This window comes from Lycium barbarum, chromosome 3, assembly GCF_019175385.1.
Source record: "Lycium barbarum isolate Lr01 chromosome 3, ASM1917538v2, whole genome shotgun sequence".
Taxonomy (NCBI): Eukaryota; Viridiplantae; Streptophyta; class Magnoliopsida; order Solanales; family Solanaceae; genus Lycium; species Lycium barbarum.
The window spans coordinates 110772706-110783234 of NC_083339.1; the positions used below are offsets into that span (position 1 = coordinate 110772706).

At 34.9% G+C, this 10529-nt stretch overlaps 2 protein-coding genes across 4 annotated transcripts; one reads left to right on the top strand and one right to left on the bottom strand.

The window, feature by feature from the left end:
* Positions 1–1458: 1458 nt before the first annotated feature.
* LOC132631810 (uncharacterized) lies at positions 1459–7089 on the top strand. Of its 3 annotated transcripts, none has more exons than XM_060347510.1 (4): positions 1459–1656; positions 2912–3167; positions 6232–6442; positions 6721–7089. In XM_060347510.1, the coding sequence occupies exons 2-4, from the start codon at positions 2935–2937 to the stop codon at positions 6841–6843; spliced, it is 567 nt and encodes a 188-aa protein (XP_060203493.1). In that variant the 5' UTR covers positions 1459–1656; positions 2912–2934; the 3' UTR covers positions 6844–7089. The 3 variants fall into 3 exon arrangements, with proteins under 3 accessions (XP_060203493.1, XP_060203491.1, XP_060203492.1); XM_060347508.1 differs by having other exon boundaries at positions 1461–1656; positions 2920–3167; XM_060347509.1 differs by lacking the exon at positions 1459–1656 and adding an exon at positions 1724–1967.
* A 726-nt stretch (positions 7090–7815) lies between these two features.
* LOC132631131 (peroxidase 66-like) lies at positions 7816–9610 on the bottom strand. Its single transcript, XM_060346733.1, has 3 exons — positions 9392–9610; positions 9100–9288; positions 7816–8379 (listed from the first exon to the last, which is right to left on the bottom strand). Exons 1-3 carry the CDS (start codon positions 9608–9610, stop codon positions 7816–7818), a joined length of 972 nt encoding a protein of 323 aa, XP_060202716.1.
* Positions 9611–10529: the final 919 nt, after the last annotated feature.

Sequence of the window (10529 nt, forward strand, 5' to 3'; positions counted from 1 at the left end):
ACCCCGAAATAAGGACATTCCTGCAAATTGCCCCTTTTCAGTAGAGTTCCCAAGCCCCATAAACTTGTTATCGCAGCCCAAGAAACTTTTGAACCTAGAAAAGTATCATATTTGCACACATAATACTTTTTTTCCTGCAAAATGGCCTTCAAAAGGACTGGTCTTTAATTTTTGTCCTTTGCTAAAAGGGGTTCCGAGTTCGAACCCCCGCTCAGTTAAAAATTTAAAAAAAAATCGCAAGATATAAGTTTGGGTTTCAAAGCCAGAATTTCAAACTTTGCTTTAATCCAACAAAATAAAATAAAATATTGGGCCTCAAGGCAGAGATTTGCCTTAAGGCCTAATTTTGAGTAAAAATTTACTTTAAGGCAAACCCCTGCCTTAAGGCATAAGTTGGGGTCCAAATTATGCCTTATGAATTCCAACTTATGTCTTGCGATTTTTAATTTTTTATTTTTTTTGTCTGAGTCTGGATTCGAACCCAGGACCTTGGAGTATCAAGCGAAGGACAAAAATTAAAGATCGCCAATTTGAGGGATAAAAATTAAAGCTTAATGCATATGCGGCCCCTAAATTTTTTTTTTTTTTTTTTTCCATTTTGGCAGCTCAACTAATTGTTATTCCTATTAAACCCCTGAACTTGTCCTCAAGTGTGTCTATCAAACACAATCCGACTTACATAGTATTCCATCTTCAATGTAGCAACAAACTAATATATATATATATTTTAATTTAATTATGCTATCTTTTAGTTAAGATTAGCAGCAATTGAGAGGAAAAAAAAAGTAGCTAGCTGTCAGTGGAAGAGCAAAACCAGCAGAAACCGACACATTCATGACCTAAAGAATAACTTACCACATGTCTGAAAATAGTATTCCACCTTTATTTCCCCTAATTTAATTTCTGCTTTAAAAAAAAAAAAACAGAAAACACTAGTCCAAAGAGGTGTAGCTGCAAATCTTCAAAATGTTTTGCTTCTAGTTGATACTCATCAGCTTTGTGCCTTCAAGAAAGAAGAAATCTAACAATTGCTAGTTTATTGAGCTGACCATTATAAGTTTTGTAATAAATACATGATATTGAACGAGTATACAACATATTAACATCTAATTATTTATCCAAATTCTAGTTTTCTTTTCTCTCAAGTGTTTAGTTATCTCATTTTTTAGGAGAATCCTTATTTCGTTTCATTTCCTTTCGAATAGTTTTATTTAACTGAACTCCATATATAATGATAATATAACAATAAATGCTGGAGAAGTATGATCAAATTTAGGGAGTTCGATGGACACATTTGGAAACGAGTTCAGAAATTCAATAAGAACAACACTTAATTAAGGTGTCTAACATGAAAAAAGAGATAAATTTAAGAGGTCACATATGCATTAAGCTAAAAATTAAAGATCACCAATTTAAGGGACAGAAATTAAAAACCACCCCAGTTCCTGCAAGTTGCCCCACATAATATAGGCAGAGGAAAAAACCAGAAGCCAAAAAAGGAAAAAAGAAAAAGAAAAGAAGAAGGTGTGAATGAAGAGAAAAATGGCAGAAAGGAAGAAAGATGGGAAAAAAGAGAAAAGAGGGTCAGGGTGGCCATCAATCAAACCCAAGTATAATCTTCAGATCAATCGCCTCAAAGATAATGATCTCATTACTGTACGCTTTCTTTCCCTTTTCTTTATTTTACACTCAAATTTTCTTCCTATGTTTAACCCCCACCCCTCACAAAAAAATTACAATTCATAACTGTGTTAATTTTGTTTTAAATGAGATAATTCTTGATTTCCTTGTTTTTCTTCTTAATATTGGTTTGCTTTTGACGGGGCATGCTGTTAATGATGTTCAACTTATGCAAATCATGAAACTTATCGTTATGCAATTAACAATTTGAAGCATAACTGTATTACCTGAGATTTTGCAGCCTGAGTAAATGCATTTGTTTGACACTTGGTTACAGTTGAGAAAGAGTAATTTGAGCTTCATTACTACTGCTCTTTTTGTTGATTTAGCAATTTTTTCATGCATTATAAGTGGATGTTTCCTCAGTAAATCGCTTGTTATCTTCAGACCATGCTAGTTTTCTTTTCGATCAACTAAGCTTTCATTGAATTTGCAAATTTTTTGACTCTTTAAGTAAAAGAAAAGAGTAAATGAAATCCAAGAATGTGTTACCTTGTTTACATCGAAAAACTAAACCGTGCAAGTTTTCTTGTTTCAAAGATTGTGATTAAAGCTTATATCAAGCTTGAATTGTTATTACGTGGTCATATTCGAGGATGCTCTATTCTTCCCATAATTGTTATGCCATTGGTTTTGCTATATTGATAATGAGTTTCTGCCAATTGGTATAAAGAGTTAACATTTGTTAGCTACAGAATTGGTATAGAATGTTCTAGGTGAAGCTAAAAGGTTGCTTAAATTGTTGAGATTCACTTACCTGTAAGACTTGTCAGTTGAAATTGATGATTTCATCTTTCATTATTACTATTATTTAGGAAGTTTGACAGTCTGAGACATCTCAATAAAAAGTTATCAAATAAACTAAGGTGGGGGGAGCATTTTGTTAGTGAATAACCTCCCTTGTTCTCCTTCTCCACTATAAGAAATTTAATTCTAGTTTCACCATGTTCAATCAAAATGAAAAAATAAAAAGCATCCCTTATGAGCTTCAATTAGGATTTCTTCTTGATGTGATTATCAGAACGGAGAAACTGAAACTAACATATCATGGATTTAGTGATGGATAAAATTATCCATCACTATTTGGAAACAGTCAAACTGGACTTCTTTTGCTATCACATTAGGAAATAAGAGTTGCTCATCTTTACTTGAACTCATGATGTTTTGTCAAGCTTTAACTTGGTGATGATGTAGTATTCATGACTTATCATACTTACTTTATTTGCTTAAGGTATTCAGGTTCAGAATTTCTTTATGCCAGCTGAATCACAGGCTTTTGTCAAAGCTGCAGAGTCGCTTGGGTTTGTTCACCAAGGAAGTCTTGGTCCTGCATATGGCGAAGCATATAGAGACAATGATCGTGTATCCATGAATGATCCTGATCTTGCAGATGCAATGTGGAGAGCTGGACTGAACAAATTATTTTCCGATATCAAAATTCGAGGCAAAGTTGCTGTTGGGTTGAACCCAAATATTAGGTTTTACAGGTTAGGTGTCTTTTCATCATAAAATTGCTCTATTATTATGACATAAATTGTCAAATGCCATCTTAGATACATCAGTATGTGATCTGTTGCAATGCTGAGTAATAGAACATGATTAATTTAATAAAAAATGCCATACTTAAACTTTATTTAGTTTGATAAACATTGACAAGATTGAATAGGTTATAATCAATCATGTTGTATACTTCATGGTGGTGGTAACGATGGCCTGATGTAGGACGAGAAAGTGGATCTCCAACCTATAACAGGGCAGCAGAATAATCAAATTGAGGGCCTAATTTTCTGTTTCTGGGGAAGGTTCTGTTAGTTTCTTTCTTTGAAGGGTTGTGGGGTAGTCCACAAATAGGTGATTATTTGAAGCTTACAGAAGCGAAGAAGAAGTAAATAGTAGGCTGTTTTGCTACCTATGAACAGAAGTACGTGAACAGTGATTAATAAGAAATAGGATCTAGGATTTCACCTAAAATTCCTTATGCTTCACCTCCTAAGATAAGGTTTGCATAAAGCAGTAAAGAAATAGCAAAAATCAAGAAACAATGAACAATTTTTTATAAAACATTGAAAACAGTGATTAATAAGAAATAGGATCTAGGATTTCACCTAAAATTCCTTATGCTTCACCTCCTAAGATAAGGTTTGCATAAAGCAGTAAAGAAATAGCAAAAATCAAGAAACAATGAACAATTTTTTATAAAACATTGAAAAAGAAATTACTTGAGCATGTAAAGACTCTCAAGGCTTTTCCTAAACCTAGGACGAAAACTACTCTAACATGGAAACTACCTTAATATCGTAAGAGTCTAATCTACTTATGAAATATTTGGACATCACCTAAAGACCTACTAAGGATATTGTCTGCTAAAATTCTGCAAAAAGACGTCTTACAACCGTATAGTTTAAGTAACTTGAATTTTATCTTGCTATGGAGGGAAAATAGGTTGTTAGCTCCTTGTAGTTTCATGAATTATGCGTTTTACCCCTTCTAACCAATCACATGCATCTTGTTTATGTTTTCTTTCGAACAATTTTGTTGAAGTGTCTATAATTGCTTTCTCTTGATTCTGTAAAATGCTTTTCAACTTATTGTTCATTTCCCAATCCGAAATCGTAGCGCATGAAGGTTTTTGAGATAACACTATTTGTATCAGGGAGAAGCATGAGAGGTCCTTCTACTATTTAATTTGTGGCAGTTTACTCGCGTTGTATCTTCTGCAATTGCCTCTGTGCCCCTTCTGTTAGTTTTCATTATTAGACTACTAATTGTTTGGGGTGTAAGACGAAATCGTACTCTCTTTTGTGAAATCGTACTCTCTTTTGTTCTTCATTGGCACAGCACTCTCACTTAACACTCCTCATCTTTGTTCTTTGTTTCTCTTATCTTCCTCCACTCCCAACTGCTACCGTCCCAACCGAAACCCCACTGAGTAACCTCTTCCTCCTCCCACTTTCCTCTTTATTGTTTTCTCTTCCCTTATATTCCTTTTCAACATCCATTCTTTTTCGTAGTGCCTTTTCTAATTTCTCTTCATCCCAGCTTCCCCAGTCCTTTTACCCTTGATTGGTTATTTAAACTGAACCCAGACTCCTGTTAAAATTTTAGAAGAAACAAAAAAAGAAAAGAAGAAACCACAAGAATAAAAATCGCACTTGATTCTAAAACAGTTTTTGAACTCACAACCAATTTTATCTTTTCAAATGTAAATCTATGCTAGAAAGGAATAAAATGAAGGAGCAGTCCTTGTGGTATATATATATGCTATTATGCTAGAAACAAATCCAGGGTGTCAAGTTATACATTGTTCAGAATACAAATTTTGGTTTCTCTCCCCCTTCCCCCGCCCCGGTAACAGAAACTCAGGGTCCAGTACTAAAATAAGAGGAAAACATTGGTGCTGCTGAAATGAAATACATGACAACTGAGAGTGGATGTTGGAAAATTAGAAGAAAAATAATTAGGGATAAAGACGAGAATAGGGGTATGTCTCTCTACTTTTGGTAGACCTCTTATATACGACCAGTTTGGCCTTTATTATATTAATAATGAAATCTTGTTTACTTGATCAAAAAAAAAAAAAAAAGGAAAAAAGAGGAGGGATGTTTGGGCAAGGACAAAAGAAGAAAAAAGTATGAAGAGGTTGGTATGCTGGTGTTGTGCTAGTGAGGAAGCAAAGGGCTTTATGACACTTTCCCCTTTATATGAATTATCAAATTATATACTTTAATTTTCTATTGCTTGATGATATCTTGACGTAATGCAATTAATTGCACTGAATAAAAAAACAAAATGCAATTAGTTGCAACTTGTTTCATAATCTTTTCTGTACTATAAGTGTGACCTGCTGTCTTGTTTGATAATATCATGTTTACTACTATAACTTGTCATGGTAGAGATAGAGTGTGACGTTTAGTTTAAATTGTATGAGTAGCAATATGAAATCTTTGATATACATATTATATTGCAAATAAATATAATATTTTTCTTTGACATTATAACTATCTAAAATTATACAAGTCAACATTATACGGATTGGAAAAAATTTAAAAGCTACTCTTCTCAAATTGGAAAAGATCTACTGTACGTTGGAAGGATGGTATTGGATCCTCACCTGATTTTAGGAGGGACAGCAGTTGCTGCAACATTAATGTATCTGTTTGTGGAGAAGTCATGATTTTCAAATCCAAGAAGGCTGGTAGTCTTAGAAGGCTCTCTGTCTTTTTCAAATGTTCAGGGTTGAATAACGACGATGCAACTTATAAACTTATGTCATGTTAGCTGCCTCAGATCTCTGCATTTATATAACAAAACGAATCTTTTGTACCTGTACTTTATTCTGCACCCTCTTGGTGCTATTTTATCGGGTTGGAAACATTCTTCAAAGCTATGCCCGTGTAAACTGATAAATTCTTTTATATATCCTTCTAATGTCATGACCTTTGCTTCCATTTTTTTCCTGCAATTGTGTTTCCAGTTTCCTTCTTCCAGAATACATGGTAAGATGGCAACATAGCAAATGCTTGATCCTCTTCAACTGTTGTTGCTCACCAGGTACAAGGCCGGTCAGAGATTTGGACGGCATATTGATGAAAGTGTTGACATTGGAGAAGGGAAGCGCACACACTACACTTTGTTAATATACTTAAGCGGTGGTTCCAAATCTAAAACTAAGGTTGATAAAGACTCTCAGGGTTCTTTGTCTGAGACCCTTGTTGGAGGCGAGACTGTCTTTTATGGTCCAAGAAATGCTTTGGTTGCTGAGGTACCATTCCTCCCCTTTTCAGCAATGTGCCCACTCCCACTATTTCTCTTCGATGTTCCCGTTTCTGATTCCCCTTAACACATGTATGCATGTAATCTTATTTGGGATTGTTATCATGTTTGATTCATATTTCAATTCCCTCCATATTAGCTAAGCAATCAATCATGATTTTCTTATCCTACTTATCCTATTGTCAATTACATAGTCTGGCATCAATTAAAGGACAATGACACTATTTTCTTGAGTAAATATCTGATTTTATATTATACTCTATATAGGTACCTCCAACTGAAGGAATGGCTCTTCTCCACATTCACGGGGATAAATGTATGTTGCATGAAGCTCGGAATGTCACTAAGGGTATCAAATATGTACTGCGATCTGATGTTGTATTTGCTTGAACAAATGCCTAACCTAGATGACTCATCTATGTTTTCTAAACCTTCCCTTGAGTTTAATGTGCACAAAATCTTTCTTGAGTTGTAATTCACCTACTTCTATTAGTAACCTCATTCTTAAGTAAAACTACTGCTGTATTCTGCCATAAATCTTGTTGCTTCTCGCATCACCCTGTAAAGAATTTAAGTTATACTCATGTATCACACTGGAAAAAAGACTTGGTTTAAATGCTTAATTTTTCACGTGTATGGACCGGTGATAGAGTTGCTTCCGAGTGTATTAATATTCACAAGCAAAGAAAGGTAGGATGTCTAATTTTTTTGCTTTTTTTTTTTTTTTTGGTTACTAAGGTGTTTCAGAAACAGCCTCTCTACCTCCACGAGGTAGGGGTAAGGTTTGTGTACACTCTACCCTTACTGGACTCCACTTGTGGGATTTCACCGAGTATGTTGTTGTTGATTTTTTTTTTTTTTTTTTGAGGGAGTTGAGTTGGTTGCTTCTTATGTACTTGACACTGTTAAATATGGAGCAGAATTGATGTCTCTGTTTTAATCTATTGAGATATTTCAGAAGAAGCTAATAATTCTTGGTGGAATACATTCATTATAGACTTCCACAATATCTCATCTCAGAATCTACGAACTTGTAAAATATTTCAATTTTGATGACAGAATTGTTTCTGTGGGATTCAACTGGGTATGTTGTTGTTGTTGATGACAGAATTGATTGAAAGAAATCTGTTAGACTGAATACGATTTAAAGGATAGGTTGTGAAAAAATTGTAACAATTTGATGATAATTATTCTTCCTCTGCTACCTCTTCACGTTACAAGGCAATACTACATGTTGCAAAGTTATTAGTATATCATTAAGCCTCACAATTCAGAGAATTATTGACCAGCAAAAAGAACAAACAAAGGCACACAAATCGCACTCATTTTTGAACAACCTTTGCAAAAATAACGCAGGTTTTCTCAATTCACGGCTCTACAATTGAGTCTAACTTCTCCTTTTTCAAGGACACCAACATTTCCGAGCTTGATCATTGAAGCAGCAAATTCCTTGAAGAACAGAGCTTGGTCATTGGCATATGCTTTAACAATCAATCCGGTCCTGTTGTCATTCAGCAAACTCTGGTCTGATGCAAAAACACCTTTCCCTGAAATAATTTGCTTGTAATAGTTGTTGTCGAATACTGATTTAGTTTGGTCCAAGGATTGCCCTGCAGTTCGATTTCTGTTTGGTATCGGGCACTTCTTCTTTAAGCTCTCTGCAAATAGTGCGTTCATGCTGGGGTCAGTGTCGTGCACTGGACTGAAGTTATGAAGCCTGTCTTCAAATGAAGAGCAGTGCGAAAACCCGAGCGTGTGTCCACCAGAGAGAGCAACCAAATCTTTCACTCCCAAACCCATGTTGCCAAAGCTCTGAATGAGTTGGCTCGTGTTGAAGGATGGAAGTGGTAAGTTAATTGTCTCATTGGCCCTTGACACCCTTCCATCTTTTCTTCCTTTTAGTACGTTCCAGTATGGACCTGCAGTCTACAAAATTGATCAAACATGAAGAATTTATGAGCTGATGAATGCACTTTAAGCATTCGATTTAACTTTTATATATACACTAATACTCCCTCTGTCCAAATTTATATGACATACTTTCCTTTTTAGTCAGTCCAAAAAATAATGACACATTAACTTTTATACTCAACGAGATAATTTATAACCACACGAATATTTTTGACTTGTTTTAGTCCACAAGATTCAAAAAGTCTTCTTTTATTTCTTAAACTCCGTGCCCAGTCAAAGTATATCACATAAATTGGAACAGTATATAGAATTTTTATATCATTAGTGTATTTTAACCGATTATTTGGGGCAGTCCTAGCAAGAGAGAGGGGGTCCAATTGGATCCCCTTCATCAGAAAATGTACTGTGCAAATAGAGTATATTTTTTTTTTTTTTGGTTATATGTAAACTGTCGAGCCCCCTTGATATTGTAGTGTAATGGTAAAGGAGGTTCAAAAAATGATTAGGTTAACAAATTTGAATCTTAACTATGATATTCTACTAATATTTTTTAAATTCCCTTGTACAAATTCCTGACTACACTACTGCACATTTCATGTATCTTGTATTACCAAAGTAGGACAACTAGAGACAATTACTCATTGTTACAGGTCTGCTGGTGTTAAAAGAAACTATACATATCATGGGTGCACAAAAATTAAACTCATTAGTAGGGAGGATGATGGAATATAGTACCATAGCCACGACATCTCTAGCTGCGATGGCAAGTATGTCAGCACAAGAAACAGTTTGGGGGCAAGCCTTTTCGAGCTTAATTTTGGCATCATCGATCACATAGAAAGCTCTAAGAGAGATGTTAAGCGGACCATCTTTCTCTGCTTTGTTTCCTGGTGTTGAATCCAATAGAACCGATGCATCACATCCCTGTAAATCATTAACAAAACAGTTTCAACTTCCATCTCTTGCATGCATGCATGCATCTAGTAGTGATAATGATGACTAATACAGAGAGAGAGAGAGAGCGTACTCTAATGGAACAATCATGGAAGAACATCCTCAGAATACGTGCGGGGACTTTATGATTGTGATACGAAGCGATTCGAATTGTTTGATAAATAATATTTTCAGCATGAGGACATGTTTGATCATAGTATTGGACTCCAAGAGTTGCGCTGGACAGAGGAACTGTTAATAAAACAAGAAATATGGGTGCAGAAAAGATCTGGAGGGACAACTTAGGAGCCATTGGATACTACACTTGAAGAAATTAACCTTAAACTGATAATTAAGGATTTAATTATTTGCAACCTAGAAGGGGGATGAGATGATGGTGCAAAAGGATTCTGGGTATATATATTGAAAGATTTAGAGAAGATAGCTGAATTCCCTATCTATTATTCACATAATGTTTCAGTATTTATACAAGGTACCAAGAGAAGTAACTTACCAAAGATTGGAAATTCAACTTGGTACTGAAATCCTAATCAAGTTAATTACAATCAAATTACAAGGGATAATAGTCAAATCAGTGGCGAAGCAAGAAGTTTGGTCAAGGATGTTCAAGATTATATATATATGCCGTGGGAGGGTTACAGTTCTAAGGATGCAGTAGTTATTAGCGAGTGTTTGATATATGAAGATATTAATACTTCTTTTCACATACGGAAATATGAAATTCAGACTCATGAAACAAGGCAAGGCCCTGAAAAAGTAATTAATGAAATACCGCATTTAGAAGCCCATTTACTTCGCAATTTAGACAAAAATGGAATTGTGATGCTGGGATCTTGGGTAGAGACGGGTGATATTTTAGTCGGTAAATTAACACCCAGGTCATGAAAAAATCGTCATATGCCTCGAAAGATAGATGGTTACCAGCGCAAAACTATACTACTCAAGCTGCATTATATATCCACCACCAATATCGCAGGATTCATCATGACAGGAGCTTTTTCTCATGGAGCTATATTTTTCATTAGAGATTACGATACGGAGCAAAATGAAGATACTGTATTGGCAAGAATGTTAGATCATAAAGAAGCTATCATAGCTCATTTAAGTTGGGCTAGCTTCTTTCTAGGATTCCATACCCTAGGACTTTATATTCATAATGATGTCATGCTTTCCTTTGGAACTCCAGAGAAGTAAATCTTGATTGAACCTAT